This window comes from Dendropsophus ebraccatus, chromosome 6 (assembly GCF_027789765.1).
Source record: "Dendropsophus ebraccatus isolate aDenEbr1 chromosome 6, aDenEbr1.pat, whole genome shotgun sequence".
In the NCBI taxonomy this organism is placed as follows: Eukaryota; Metazoa; Chordata; class Amphibia; order Anura; family Hylidae; genus Dendropsophus; species Dendropsophus ebraccatus.
The window spans coordinates 78,481,717-78,498,269 of record NC_091459.1 but is presented as its reverse complement, the minus strand read 5'-3'; the positions used below and the strand labels follow the sequence as shown (position 1 = coordinate 78,498,269).

Sequence of the window (16,553 nt, the reverse complement as noted above, 5' to 3'; positions counted from 1 at the left end):
CAAGATGATAACATAATAGATAGGACTTTTCCATTAGGATATCACCTAAATTTAACTCTGGACAGAGGAAATGTCAATAAACCACTTGAATACCATTCATAATATTTGGAACAAGGAGAATTGTGGATTTTTTGTTTTCCCCTTGCTTATTTTAAACTCACATATTACATGTTTTCAGAGTTGTGTGAATATATAAAGATGTAAACAAGATCCAATATAAGAAAAGTACATGAAAAGTCACCATCATGGTTGTACTTTCTTCGTATTAGAGATGAATGATTGAAGGGGTTGTAAAGGAAGCAGAATATGGCTGATGCCTTCTGCTTTGGTTTCCTCTCTTTCCATTGGAAGTATACCTTTCAAGACACCCTTTCAAGGGTGTGTGTGATGCCCGAGAGCTGCCCAATGTCAAAGCAACATAATGACATGATGATTGGAAGCTATACCTGCCCCCTCATGTGGAAAGATAGAAGCTAAGTGGGGGTGAGCAACCGTATTACTTACAACCCCCTAAATGCCACATAGCATGCATTTTCCAAACCTACATCATTGTGTTTACTCTGTATGTTTAAGGGTCCGTTTAAACACACAGATTATCTGACAGATATCTGCCAGATTTTTGTGCAGCCAAAACCAGAAATGGATTTGAAAAAAAGAAAAATCTTAGTCTTTACTTTATGACCTGTTCCCTGTTTATAGTCCATTCCTGGCTTTGGCTGCAAAAATCTGGCAGATATCTGTCAGATAATCTGTGTGTGTAAACGGACCCTTAGCCTTAGCAATCTTTATAACACACACACAACCGTACATTTATATTTATAGGGAAAGTACTTACCCAGGTTCTCTGATCAGGCAGTGGGAACTGTTAGAAAGATAGAGACAATAATTGAGTTTCTAGTCTACAATAGTTTCAAAATATATATTATTGTGGACATTATGGTGAAGGCAGAATTACCCAAAAAGAAGAAATTTGTACCCTGCATAACAAGATGACTTCTCTTTAGACTGCAGCTACACAGCAACAGTGCAAGCGACACGTGATTAAGTAGATAATTGTACTATAATCTATACAAATTTCAAACAAAAAAAAGAAATCCTTTCATAAAATCACTTTATATCAGTATGGCTCGATTTACACGTATAGAGGAAGATTTATCATACATGGTATAAAGTAGAAGTGGCTCAGTTGCCCCAAGCAACCAATCAGATTCCACCTTCCATTTTCCAAAGAACCTGTTAAGAAAGAAAAGTGGAATCTGATTGGTTGCTAGGGGCAACTGAGCCAATTCTACTTTACACCAGTTTGATAAATCTCCCCCATAGTTTTAATTCAGTTTAGAGTCAAAGCCAAGCCAAAAGAGGATGCAAGGAAGACACAATAAAAAGATACCTCTCCCTCTTATGGCTATTCCTGACATTGACTTATAGAGTAGCTAATTTTTTGTCAGAAAGTGATGTGAATGCTAGGCTTGGGGGGGGGCTTAGTGGGAGAGAAACTCTTTTGGAACACTGAAATCTGCTGCAAAACCTGAAATGAATCCAAACTGAAGCCTTGGTGAAATGCTATCTGAGTGTTCAACATCCCAAATTTAGCCTTTAATGTGCACTACTGTCACAAATCTGGAAGCCTCATGAACTGTAACAAGTAATTGACTTTTAATAGTATATTCAGTTTCCCTATACATGGAATTATTTCATGTCCCCAAGGATCTTAGATATACTGGCTTGACCAACCCATAAGAACATCTCACACTACATCAAATAAACATAAGCTGCTATTTGTAATCTGAAGATATTTCAGGCTGTGAAACTATTTCCCAGAACATACATACATACATAAACTGCATGCCAAGTTAAATAATACCATTTCTAAAGATTTGCAAAATACCAATATGTAAATATATCGGAATGGCAAATATGACAACATCCAAAAAAAGGCAAATTCCATGTGTAAAAATAAGGAACGAGAGTGAACCAAACAAATATTGTAGTGGTCAGTAATTCATATTATCTACCGATCTATGTATCTTTCGCCATAATATTAGTAGGTCTCCTCCTTTTAAGTGACAGCATTCTTGGACATAAACCAAGCACACTTTTTAAACTGTCCTTGCAAGAGCATTGCAATATCACACTATTAGGTTAATACATTTTCTCCTGGCAAATGAAGCTGAAGCTGATGCATTTACTCCCTGGTGGAGAAGAGCCTCTTTGTATGGAAGAATGAGTGCACCTGTTTGCAGATGTCAATACATTACACTAATTGGAGAGAAGCCATAACTCACTTTCCCTGTTATTCATGGCCTCCCCGGTTGTGTCTTTTGAATCCATAAAGGTAACATTTGCTGATGAACCGCTGCTGATTCAGACAACTCCGGTTTCAAAACAATCTCATCTATTTCACACTTTGTATTGACTCCCCCACTCCATTAGATAGTTATAAGACAATCAACTCTTTAACTGAAACTAATATTAAAAGGAACATTAAAAGGAAGTCCTAAAACAAATCCATTACTGTCGAGATATCTTTTCTATTCCAATAATTTTCACATTACATTATGTGGATACATTGGAACGTCCACACATACCGCGATATTGGAATCTACAAGATACCCTGATAACACATTACACATTGGTTGCCCGCACTCAGTGTAAAAGTCCTCCTAGATGACCAGGAATATAGATAATGTGAGCAGAGCTGCCACGTTGTAATAATCTCATGAGTTAGTAGATACTCAGTGAAAATTAGTTAAGGCCCCTTCACGAGAAATACACTTTTATACACCTTACAAATATTCAATGTAAAGACATGAAAGTTCAGTTGCCAGTTCAGTGCCAAATGTTCATGTGTAAGAGGTGAACATGCGAAAGAGCTGTTAGCCAAATGACCGTTCAGTCAACACCTATTGAAGGTGTATGGCCACCCTAAGAGATGTTATCCAGGATTTAAAAATCTGGCATGTTTTTCTATATATTACAAAGTTTGTTTTCATCCCTTACACTACTGATTTATGCAAAGTCAATTATAACTAGAAGTGCACTTAAAATGAAGTTACATAGTTATTACTACTGAAAAAAGACACATGTTCAACCAATTTATTGGTACATTTAAAGGACCAATATATCCCTTGTGTTTTTGGATAGTTCTAAATCTCAGTTCTGCACATACCTGTGGATGAAATAAGAATCCAGGGGAAGGTCTTAAATATTTTTCTTTGAGAACCTCTAGTGGATCCATTAGTTTTCTCTTTTCTACCCTGCAATTGTCGATACTCAGGTTATCATCAGTCATTCTGACAAATACAGAACAAATGGCTGATCAGAAAAGAAAAATCATGTTTTGCACAACATATTTTTGTATTGTAAGCCTTGGTTTTTAAATATATTCTTAACACTCTACTCAGAAAACAATACAAGGTAGAATTTACAATAAACTTTAGAAGTGGAGTAAATTCACAGTGGAAGGTGGTCAATGACACTGAGAACACCTTAGTTGGAGCATTTTCACTTTCACCCCACAGCCAATAATTAAACATGGATGTACTAAAAAACAGGCCTGAGACATTATGGATCTATTTTACATATCAAAAGCAAGTTATTAATGTGTCCTGGGCAGAACATTAATTCCTATGTATAAATACGAGCTTGCCATTTAATTTGCAGGACCATTCAACTCACAACTTCCCAAAGGTTTAAACAATTTAACAGAATTAAAAAAGCACATCTACTTTTTATGCAAGAATAGCACCACCCATGTTGTGTGGTATTGCAATTCAACCCTATTCACTTTAATTGAACCAAGATGCAAAACCACACCCAAACTAAGGACGAGAGTGATGCAGTTTCTGGAAGAAAGCAGCCATATTTTTCTAAGCTTGGCTATCCCTTTTAAGTCACACTTTGTGAAGACCAAACTGCTGAAAACCGTTGTCAAACTCTTATATCTCACAAACATTTTAAAGTGGACACAGTCCTTTCACATGTAAACTACAGTATGAAAATGATACCTGTAGATAGGATCCATAAAAAAAGGTGCAGGTCTGGCATGCTGCAAGCAGTGTTCAGATGGTTTTGTTGGTTCTGCTTCACCATCTTTTTTGTCTCCGAATATATGGTTCTTTCTAGGCTGCTCAGCCTGTTTTGTTGGTGCAGCTCGACTTCTGCTCCCCATACTCAAGTCTAAAGGCTGATCCGCACCAGACGATCCTTGAGCCAGTGGCTTTGAGGGCACATTTGATATAACCTTTTCTTCCTTACGCTTGGTGGTGAGATCAAAAGGAGACTCCAAAGCCCCCTTTTGAACTTTCTTTATTTCTTTTGGGGACTCTGGTTCATTTTTTGGAAGAGCAGGTCTTACATCTCTATCAGGGAATGGATACATGGATTGAGAGAATGCTGGAAAAAAAGGAAGGGGAAACATAGAAGGGTAGGGTAAGGATCCACCTTTTTTGTCTGGCAGACCTACAAGTCCTGTTGAACCAAAGTACTTCTCAGCAATGGAGGCAATTGCCTTTATGGAATCATTAACGGCCCCTGAAACAGTCTGTTCCTCCAAGCATGGCGAGAAAACCGAGTGATTGTTAAATTCTCGTTTACTATTTAAAGCAGCAAGATTTTGCAATGGGCTTACTTTCTCTTTATATATTTTACCATTTTCCTTCATTTTTTCTTTGTCACTCTCAATGTCACTTTCAAGATCAGAGCCGGAAGTAGTCTCCAAGTCACTACCACTTGGTGTGCTGACATCATCGAGATCACTGCTCTCTGACTGGTCACTCATTTTTTCATGAGGTCTTTGGTCAGAATTATTTTCTGATGTAAAATCCGTAGATTTATTTTCACCCATAGATGGGTGCTTATTCAGTGCTTTTAAAATATCCTGTGTTGCTGGTAAGATCTGTGGTCGATTCAAATGGGGACTCTTATTTGCCTGTTCTATACTTGGAAGTCCTTTGACAGGAGAACTGGCAGGCATTAATGGAGGTCTATATAAACTTGAGGGAAACAAACCTGGAAAACTAAAAGAGAATCCAGGGGCTGTTGGGAAAGTAAGACCAGCAGCATGCCGGCTAGCACCAAAGTAGTCTGCAAGTCCTGAGCTTGCATGATTCATGTTGATCATTGAAGCTTTGTCCAAGGAGGGAGTCCCCGGAAGTGAAATTCCTTGACCAAATAATCCACTAGCAGCAAAGTGATTCTTCCCCTCACAAAATCTCCTGTGCTTATTAAGTGATGATGTAGTGCTGAACATTTGTCCACAGTCTTTGCATTTGATCTGAGTCCTGCAGTCTGCATGCATGCGCTTATGTCGACAGAGGTTTGAAAACTGAGTATAAGACTTATGGCAGACTTCACCTAAGTAGAAATAGAAAGATTTAAATGTTTACATGTTTTAAAATAGAGTATAAATTATTTATTATTATTCCAACAACAAAGGGTATTAACTTTTCTAAGTCTTGATTCAATGGTATACGTCTAGCAAATAGATGGTCACTGTACGTTACCTAGGAAATACATTCTACGTATGCATGTATAGATCTTCCACTTTGATGCATAAAGTGCAGCAGATTTTCAAACATTGTTCAATTGATTCCACATGCAGCAGATTTGTTTCAGACTTTTTTGCAATTGTTCCAATCATCTGAATAGGTTTTGAATAAGAAAATTTAACTGATATATCACAGAAATCTCTACAACAAATCTGCTTTGTGGCATATACCTATGGTTAAAGGGAACCAGTCATCAACTTTATCCTAGGCAGTGCCTATTTGCTTCTCCCTTCTTCTAGTTTAACTTTTTTTTTTTATGTTTTTGTGTGTGTAGTTCCATGCCAAAAAGCTTGTCAAATTAAAAAAAAAAAAAAAAAGTGTTTTTGAGCTCTCCTATCTGCTAAGAGGTGGAATCTCACCCAAAAAGTTACATTTATTTGGGTGGAAATAGCATTGTAGAAAAACTCACCTTTTTTGTAAGTCTCCCGTTGAGGTTAAAGGGAGGTTGTTTTTTAGCATACACAGCATTGATTTTTAAGGTGAAAAAGTCTGCCCTTATAAGATTTCCTTTATTATCTTAGGATACATATAGTATATGTTTAACCCAGCCATGTGTACATTGAAGTGCTGTAAATTTACCAACCTCATCTGCTGATTTATTCCAATGATCTACTAGTCTTTCAGTAAAGCAATATTTTCTTAGGTTGCTTCTGATCTTTTAATATTTGCACAATTGATTCTGCTACTTTGCTTGTATAACATATTATTTGTTTTTTTCTGTCTCTTGAAATTAATATGAATTGCAGAACATTTGAGGATGCCAGAAGAAAATAATTACAAAAGGGGGTGGGGGCTTTGTCTGTCGCTTTAAGCGGATCTAGTTGGGTGTCACTAACACAAAGTTCTTTTTGTACCTGCAAAGTCTGTATTATAAATCATAATGTTCTCATCATTCTCACATCAAAGACATAAAAGTATAAACACTGAGCATTCCGAGCCATTTGCAACAATCCTTTAGCAGGGCCAGAGACAGGCTGCCCAAACTGACAATAGCTCTATTTTAAGCAGGAGAAGGAAACCAAATTGAATGTATCTCATCCTGCATTGTTGGTTCCCATGAACTGTAATCACGTCCCTGACTTCCACTCACACCAGTGCTAACCTTCCAGCACTTGGAAAACCCTTGTCCTTGACAATCCAGAACACTTGCTGTCATCTTCCAAGTATTTACCCTGGCATCACCTCATATTATAAATAAAGTATCACAATAAGGAGTACTAACAAAATTACAGCAACATATTGAATGTATGATATTAAGCTTTGATATATAGTAATAATAATAATATTTTTTTATTATTATTATTATTATTATTATTATTACTACTATTATGATTATGATCAACAACAACAACTTCAACTTGTAATTATCATTGCTGTTGTCATCATGCATTTACTTACAAGAAAACATTTGGAAACCACCAAACATACAGGGATTTACTATGAAGATCTCCAAGTGTTCAATATATCTTTCTATGGGAAGCAAGGCATCCATTAGAACGATGGCTGACCAATTATCATTGAAAAGAGGATGATAGTCAACAGTTTCAAATTTATTATGGTCACATAAAAAATGTTATGCTATAGACAGAGATTTATAGGGACCACCTTCATTTGCAAATGATCACTTCTTAGAAGTCTATTTTGTTACATTGACTAATGACACAATAAAAGAAAAAGCCTTAATGGTCACTTGCTAATGATAGAACAGTAAAAATGCTATTATTCTAATTAACAAGATTAAATCCATGGATAGTACTGGGACAGGCAATGCATTATATTACCCTGTGCTGAATGGCCTCACACATTGAACAAGGGAGTTTCTGCATTAATGTGGCCCTTGAGCAGGTTTGAGAAAACAGAACGTCTTTAAGCTGTAATACCCAGTACTTGATATTTGACTTTAAGTAAACCAGATGGGCTAATAGCTTCCATACAGTACCCTTAAACAACAAAAGACACCGTTCTTCTACCACAGCACCTACAATTTCAACGTTCTTATAGAACATATAAGGATACATCCTTTACCACCTTTCATCACTTTACAACAAATCCTACTACCTACAAACCCCCCATAGCCCCAGTGAGAATTATCCTGTCCACATCTAGTGTGCTCAATTTGTAATTTCTGGGAAAACTGGAACAAGATAGAAGTCAGAATTGCATATTTTCTGCTTATTAAACACATTAAGCAGTGTACTGAATATGCCGGACCAATTATAGCATGTGGTTTCTATTTGGAGGACCTGAACAGTTTGTGAAGGCAGTGAGTAATTACCTTTGTGTTGGTGAGCTTTCCCCCAAGTTCGAGCAGAATAGTGTAATAAGAGACAGTTGCCATAAACAGACTGGTGTGCTGTACACTGTGTGTGGCCTCTATCTGGACAAAGATAGCAATTTTACATGTAAAAGACCTTGGTGCAGGAATATATCCACATAGTGTAATTACAGGAGCAGTGCTAAAAATTGTGTGCTTGTTAGTTGCATCCTGTAATATAGGAACTGATCTGAAAATGTGTCTAGAATTTATAGACCGTGTACAGGCAGCTGGCCCTTTCCTGAACAGGGTATCACTCAGCATTTTTCAGCAAATACTTATATATAAAAATGTATTCTATATAAGAAACTTACTTGGTAAATACATGACTACCTTGTGAGTCACACCTTTATTATAAACTAGAACTGCATCCATAGTCACCATCAGACACATCCTTAACAGCTTTGCCAATACTTACAATGATGTAGAACAGTTGAAGGAGAAGTCCAGCCCACAGCTAAATTAAAGTTATACAAAAGTAATACTAATTCTTAATAGACACTTATTACCCAAAATGCACATATAGTACTTTTTCCCTCCACTTACTACTGCATCAAGTCTTCAATTCCTTGATAAAATGGTAAGATCACGAGGTGCACGCTGAGGTGCAGGCAGGCCTGTGTGGCGGCAGCTGCCGTGGTGTGTGCAATCACAGCGGCCTGCCTAACATCCTGATTTCTGGGGACCAGTCCCACCTTCACTGTGCCATCAGCTGCATCTCCCTCCTGTGTCAGTCCTCCGAGTGTGTGTCGCTATGCCTACTCTCCTCCTACTCACCGGGACTGGAGTCTAAAGTGAACCACGGCACCCTCTCTCTGTGAAAATCAGGCTGCATTGCAGTGTGGGGTTTCACCAGACAGCTCTGTTCCCCTCAGACTCCTCATGCCGGATCTGTCATCCTGTTTGCACTTACACAGCAGCTGCTCAGCCTGGACCTCTGGTAGTTACAGCATTGTGTCTCTCTCCCGTCCCGCGGCACTGTAACTCCCGGAGGTGCGGGCTGTGTGGCGGCTGCTTTATGCATTTCCCTTAATAAGTGTCTTTTGAGAATTTGTATAACTTTTATGTCCCAATAACATACTTTAATTTAGCTTTGGGCAGGACTTCTCCTTTAAGATGGCCATACACTTTCAATAAATGTCAGCCACATATTTGTTCGTTTGACAGCCAATGCTCCCAAATTCCACATACACATAAATATAGCGGACCAAACGTGTTCACAAATGAGAGAGAAGGGGGTAAGCTGCTCAAGACACCTCCAGTGGTGGCTTTTCTCTCTTAGGACATAAGGATCAGGCAGTTGAAATCCAATATTTCCAATGCTTCTCTTCCCACAACATCTGTTGAGGGGGAGGGGGGGACAAGGTGACCCCTTAGAGCGAATCTGTATCAGCATGCAGCCGCCCCCAAACTGTCGGCACCACATTGCAGAAATCCTCACGCCGCATCTGTTTTAAGGGTCGGTCTTTCTCCCAGTGCCAATATTTTGGAGAGAAACTACTTTTATTGCTGCATCTATGCCCTAGGCCTGCGGCAGCTCTCCCCCCCCCCCCATCAAGCCCAGGGGCATGCTCAAAGTGAAGGGAGGGGAGAGACGCTACAGGCCTAGGGCTAAGATGCTTTAGGCTATGCCAGACTGACTCCCTGCCACAGCAATAAAAATTGTTTTTCTTTAAATACCAGCACCGGGTGTGAGGCCAAACCCTAAACCGAATGCAGCATGAGGACCCCTACAATGCGGTACCAGCATTTTGGAGGCAGCTACCTGCCGGTACAGATTCACTTTAACACACTTTAGACAGCTAGATGGACCTGCTAAAGCAGCAGGTTTGGCCAAAGTTGGACTATAGTGTATGGAGACCTTTAGTGTTTCTTACACTAGATTAATATATAGCATCTGTTGTACAAAGAATGCAAATAGACATTAGCCTAGTAACAAACACTGTGTAATTATAGCTCTGAGACCTGGCAAATTGTGACTGCAACTCTGGACTAGAATACTGGATGAGATTCACGATCAAACCTTAAGTAAAAGCATCCATTAGTGAGTTTCTAGTAAGTGGGCACAAGTACCTTCTGTACAATAACTGTTTAGACTTCTGATGAGTCTTCAAAGCTGTTTCTACATGAAGCCTCTTTGAACATCCACATCATTCATGTCTAATTTCTTTATATGGTTATAAAAAATAAATCAATCACTGGAAGGAGAAAAAAAAAGTAAAAACAATGTTACTCACATACAAAGGGCTTGACGCTGCTGTGAATGTGCTTGTGTTGCTTAAGACCTGATGAGGTTGCAAATGTTTTGCCACACTCAGAACAAGCATGGGCTCGAGCCCCTACATGCTGGGAGCGAATGTGCCTTTGGAGGTTGCTAGGATCCGTGAAAACCTGCTAGGAAATGAGTACACATTAGTGAATACATGGACACAAAAAAAAAAAAAAAATGGACATTTGCATTACTGTTTGATACATAAAAAACTCCTTCAGTCAGCACAGAAATAGGAACATGATCTTAAAGGAGAAGTCCCATGGAAGTACAAAAACTGCAGGCAGGCTGGTAGGGGCAGCAAAATAATAAAGGACTGAACTCGCGCATATTTGTGCCTCTGTTATGCCGCTCCTAGGACCAGTTCACAGCAGCCGGCTGGTATCTCAGCTGGAAACCAGGTACGTCACATACCCTGCTCCTCCAGCTGAAACGTCACAGCCTGGCTGAACGATCACCCATTCAGTGGTGTCTTGCCCCAGTCACTGATTGGCTGGGCGGCCAATCACTCAGCCGGGTACGTGATGTTGCAGCTAACAGAGCTGCAAGTCACCGGCTGATGTGAACAGGACCTGGGAGCAGCGCATCAGAGGCACGAGGAGGGGTGAGTTCAGTTGTTTATTTTCCTTCCCCCTCCTGCCTGCCTGCAGTTTTTCTACTTCTGTGGGACTTCTCATTGAAAGGATTGTAAATTACCTGTAAAAGTAACATTTTTTAAATCTTCTTTTGTTACAATATTAACCTCCATCTTACATTCTCCAAATCCCAATACCACATCAGTCACCTGCAGAACTTCCCTTTTGGAAACTCAGAAACACAAAAAGACATGTACATGTGAAAGACCTGTACAGAAAGACACTTGTAAGTGCCTTATTTGATAATGTTGTGGTATGTGAAGAAACCAGTAAGGGCAAGTTCACATGGACAAAAAAACGGTGCAGTTTTTAATGCAAAAGCTGTGTTTTTAGCTGCTTTTTTAGGAGCAGGTTTTATACATGTAGCTTAACCATATAATTCTACTCAGGTTCATAGCAAGCTTTGACAATGGCAGCTAACTCAACTATGGCTGAGGCTGCCTCAATGGTATGTATAGATATACCAATGGAAAATGTTACATTTTAGCTTCCAAAAAGTCAAGGTTTTCCAGATAATATTAGATATATAGGTGACTAATATGAGAACAATAGTCAATATATGTGTGTTACCCTGTTCACCCTGCGCCCTGTTGGCGTCTGCCTACATGTATCCACACCATGTATCTACATTGATGTATTACATAAAAAAGTCCATGAAGACATCATAAAAAATGAGTGCCGCTACCGTTTCTTACATATGTATTGCACTGAAGTGTTGAGCTAACACCACCCAACCACCTTTTTAATTCAGGTCCTGACAACTGTTGCTTTAGTACCGACCACTTACTTTCATGATCTGTTTGTGCATATACATATATGAACAAATCTTTCAGTTTTGTAGATGCCAATAAAATTCACATAACATGGCTTTAAACATAAATAGTAACTTATAGAAAACAATGTGTAAAGTTGAACATTGGAATACTGACAAAACAATCCCCTTTTGGCCTTCACACAGTATATTTCTACCCTCAATTAGGTCTGGTGCTCATCCGAATACAATACCTGCACAGAAATAAAATGTTCCCCATCTTTTGCCTAGTTGCTCCAGATTCTAATGTATTTGCAATGACCAAACTCAAATTCACATTACCTTGGAGCAATTCTCACACTCATAGTGCTTTCCAGTATCATGTGACATTTGATGGCGGATTAAGTTGGACTTCCAGTTAAAGGCTTTAGGGCACTGATCACATTTATATTCTCTCTCTTCTGTGTGAGATTGTAAGTGCTTGTCCAGGCTGAAGAAGAAATGCACACATATAAATATGAAAGCCTTTCCCATTTTGGGCATGTTGTAAAGCATTACATCATGGATGTGAGATAAGAAAAGCATGTGGAATGTTTTTATAGGTGCACAAGTTACAGACTTATCCAGCACTGAAAATGATCTACTTAACAGATCCAATGGGACAGGAGTACATATGTATTAAAAAGTGTCCAAAGCAGCTTTCCTCTCAAAGAAAAAGAGTTGCCTCTCTAGTTCTACCTAATCATAACAATATAATCCCTGGTCAAGATTCCAAGATTTTTAAGAGGTCACACAGGAGGGGATGAAGCTGCTGTTTGCACTTTCACCACTTGGTGTCTCACTCTCCCCTAGACCAGTGCTTCTCAAACTGTGAGGCGGGCCTCACCAGTGAGGCGCCCCCTAGTTGTTGGTGAGGCCCAACTGAGGAGCCAGTTTTCACAAAGTAACTATGATCTCCACAGTCCTTTTGCTGTTTGCAAATATCTCCATTTTAGCAACATTATTAATTTATTTTGTATTTGCTTTATTAGCATATAGAGCCTGGCAGACATGTGAATGGTAGCCCTAGCATAATTTTCAGCTTTTAAATGGACTTTCACCACAGATGGTGAGGCCCAGGCTCCCTCTTGGTCAGTCTGGTGAGGCCCAGGCATTGCCTGGGTCTGTTTTGTGAGGCTCCAGTAGAAAAAGTTTGAGAAGCGCTGCCCTAGACTGTATGTTTGTAAGAGCACAGCTAAAGGACAAAGGGTTAACTAAAGCACTGTTTATTCAAACCAATCACTGGTTCAGGTGCTATACACAGTTTTCAGCCAACTACATGTCTTCCTTCTCCTTTCTTCACACACAGCCCCACCAATAGGAAATTAGACCCAGTCACCCATCTATAAGCGTAGCTAGTTCCTGGTGGGAGGTCTTTGTTCCTTGCATCTCTAAGGAAGTGAGAGAGACTTCCTTAGAGATGCACTGCTAAACCCACAGGAGGGGTAATTATCCTCTAGGGACCACCGTGTCCTTACCAGTGATTTCTCTTTACCACTCAAGACAGCCCAAGGGATTCAAAGGACTGATCCTCAGTAAGACAAAGCATGGCTATCCTGGGAAGTCTGCTAAACCCAGTTGCATTGCCAGGGATTCGTATTACCCAACCTGGCACTGTCTGATCTGGTTGGGCAGAAAGCGGTCAGATAACTATCTATACATGAGTATGGACAATGAGAGTTGCTGAATGGCACTGTGTGGTACTAGGCTCAGGTCGGTGCTCAGTCTACAGGTAGTCCCCGGCTCCACGATCGACAGACAATAGGTAGAGGTGGTACTCCAATATTAGTAAAGAATAAGTGATTTTATTCACCAATCAATATGCGACATTTCGATCTCTCATTGAGATCTTTTTCAAGCAGCGAGCACATGAGTATGAGTATCCTCCTTCTCTACACTAGTGCCAGCAGAGTAAAGTTCTACCTTGGACACAGCCCCCTACACCCTCTCTGCAGTCAGCCTTACTTCACCTCTACCTCTCTCTACTATCTAACGCACTATAGTCACCTGCGCCTGTCGAGTTCTGGTATCTGTATTGCACTGAAATTTTACAGTAAAAGTCTCCTTTGGTCAATTGCTGGAGTCTGTCCTATTTTTGTTGCAGCACCTGCACCCACAGCTAATGTTAACTTTTTCCAGCATAGTGCCTGTGTGTCCAGGGGTGGGTAACACGTGACAAGTGCCCAAGTGTTACAGACACCAGAGTCCACCTGCTGTATAACACCTCATCAGCACCCTGGGTCACGGCATTAAGTGATTAAAAAAATCATATGCATGGGATCTATACTACTGGTCAGCAACTGGATGTGCTTCAATTCATCATCTGGATTTCATAACCCTGTATTCATCTCTCATACCAGGGATGTCAAACTTGCAGACCTCCAGCTGTTACAAAACTACATTTCCCATCATGCCTGGACAGCCAAAGCCAAAAGTTTTAGCTGTCTATGCATGGTAAAAATTGTAGTTTTACAACAACTGGAGAGTTTGACTATACCTTGGATCCATATCATAGTTGACCATAGACATGAATACAGTTTGGCCAATTTAGATAACAACAAGTGCTGCAGTGCTGAATCAGACCTGGTTAGTAATTCTGCATTGTTTTTTTAATCAGATTGTTCCTTACAATATTAATCAAAAAAAAGTATGAGGTTTAAGATCAATACAGTCTGTCCGTTGCCAAATGGTTGTATCTACATCCAGCTTGATTTAAAAAGGGAAAAGGTGGTTATACCAACATTACTGACCTTTGTATGTCTGGAAACACCTGATCACATTCTTTACACTCATGAGAGTGTTGCATCTCGAGGAGGTCATTGTCATCATCAAGGTTTTGTTTAAAGTTGTTCTCAACCATTGAAAAGGCTGAGTGGGGTGTGCCACAGGGAAACTTCTGATGGTCGCTTAGTTCAGCATTGGTATCAAACAGCTGATCACACTCCTCACAGCGATACTGACAGTCCTCTATTTAATAAGGCAAAAATATATTGCATCATGTAATAATTATAATGACACACAATCTAGCTACATAAAATAAACCTGATTGGCCAAAAGGTAAAAAGACAAAATGTGCCTCCTGCATTGAAGAATTTATTCTACGACTTAACAAAACTGCTTTCAGCCTCCTGGTCACACCATGTGGGCTTTAGACAATGGGGAATGGTATGGAGCTTACCATGGATGTCAGGAGCCATTGTTACATGAGTATAATCTTCACTCTTCATGAACAATAGGAGCTCTTCGCCTGGCTCAATGTCAGCTACAACTCTGTAGAATATCTGTAAAAAGAGAGACTGTATAATCAATGCTGGTGCTAAAGCCCGCATGTCATTATGTGTGCGCTCAATGCCTAAGAAAATGTTTACCTTTTCAAATGGGACCATAACTAACTATACTATGCCGTAAAAGGTGATTAGCCAAGCTCACACCCCGCTGAGCTACACTTCCTAAATACAGAAAACATGGCAAGACAATCCAAAGCATGAGAAATAAATTAATACTGATTGTGTGCACAATAGAAAAGGGAAAATAAGACTTGTATCACTGGGTATAGAAACAGTTCTGCATTTCACATAGTGTCAGGGCACGGTTTACATACTATGCTTCCCTAGGCCACTACCCCACCCCCACCCAGTGTTCTTCACTATAGGTCTTCTTATATTTAATGCCTACTGAATGCCACAATTGCAGAAAGAGACTATAATGTTCCCATCTGGTCTATAAATGTTATCTCATATGTAAATAAATAAAATATTAACCTATAGACAGCTGGTATATGGAAGAGACACTCAGCGAATAATACAAGTCAGTTTAGGCTTTGCTCGCTTAGACGTAGTTCAGAGCCTCCTTTTCAGGCTCAAACATATTGGACAGAAAAAAAAAGATTTATATAATGCCGGAACCTAACAGACCGGATGGTAAGTCAATGGGGTCCACTGGGTGCCGGTGTTAGCAGTGATAAACTTAATCCAGCAGAACACTGAGGCTCCTACATAAAAGTCACAAGGCAAATATGAAGTAGCCTTTAAAAATAGGCAGTTTTTAGAAGTGTAATGCGCAACATCTTCACCTTATACCTGTTTTTCCCTCTACTCTTGGGATGCAACAGTAATGCCTGCTGTTTTACCTTGCAATTCTCATAACAATATGACAAGATCTAGTGTCCCCTAGCTTCTCTGAGGTCTTAAAAAGGTCATGCAGGATTAGAAGAACATAGCTGCTTTCTTTTAAAAACAGCACCACATTTGTCCATAGTTTATGCGCAGTTTGAATATCAGTTCCATTTTGGTTCATGTCGAGTTGAGTAGTAATACTATGAGCAACCTGTGGACAAGTGTGATGCTGTTTTCAGAAAGCAAACGGTTATGTTTTTCTAATCCTGGATAACCCCTTTACAGGCAGGGACAAGACCTGTCAACCAAATGCCTTCTAATCCCTTAGAGAAGTGCCAATAGGAAATCCTCTGCCTTGGGGGTGCAGGAATGTGGTCTGGTCACCCCTGCTTTTCTATAGTACTGACTATGAGGCAAGGGGACCCAGAGTCTCCCCTGCTCTTCTCCTGTCCCAAACACTCGTATAAGGCAGCAGTACCTAGGATTTCCCATGCCTTTCTGCTTTAAGGATCATCAAATATATCAATTAAATCCTATATTTTCCAGTCTAAGATTAATTTTATTCCCGCTGGTGATCTTTTCCCTCATCCAACTTTATTTGACACAAACACATAACTTTAAGAATCTATTTGAGTTTTGTTTTTGTTTTTTTATGATCGGTTGAGGTGTAGTTAACACACATTTCCAGTAGATGGCTCTAAAAGGCAGCTGTGCATTGCTTCTACCTTGTACTAAGATAAAGTCACTCTACAACCAGAAAGATGGGCAAATTGCATGACTTTTGTAGTGATAATGAAAGTTCTTATTAGAAGACGACAGCCTTTATCAGCACTGTAGAAGAGGAACCTTAATGTAACCCAGCTCTTTTAATGTTGTTGTCT

General features: G+C 39.6%; 1 protein-coding gene across 7 annotated transcripts in view; it reads right to left on the bottom strand.

Moving 5' to 3' along the window:
* Positions 1-16,553, bottom strand: part of MECOM (MDS1 and EVI1 complex locus) — a 430,268-nt gene that overhangs the window by 16,943 nt on the left and 396,772 nt on the right. For 4 of the 7 annotated variants that reach the window (XM_069975240.1, XM_069975238.1, XM_069975244.1 and 1 more), the window contains 7 exons: positions 14,736-14,838; positions 14,308-14,524; positions 11,861-12,008; positions 10,101-10,257; positions 4,008-5,355; positions 3,170-3,293; positions 836-862 (listed from right to left, as the gene is read on the bottom strand). In XM_069975240.1, coding sequence (XP_069831341.1) covers positions 836-862; positions 3,170-3,293; positions 4,008-5,355; positions 10,101-10,257; positions 11,861-12,008; positions 14,308-14,524; positions 14,736-14,838 — 2,124 coding nt within the window. The remainder of the gene's footprint in view (positions 1-835; positions 863-3,169; positions 3,294-4,007; positions 5,356-10,100; positions 10,258-11,860; positions 12,009-14,307; positions 14,525-14,735; positions 14,839-16,553) is intronic. The other 3 variants (XM_069975239.1, XM_069975242.1, XM_069975241.1) reach the window with 3 other exon arrangements.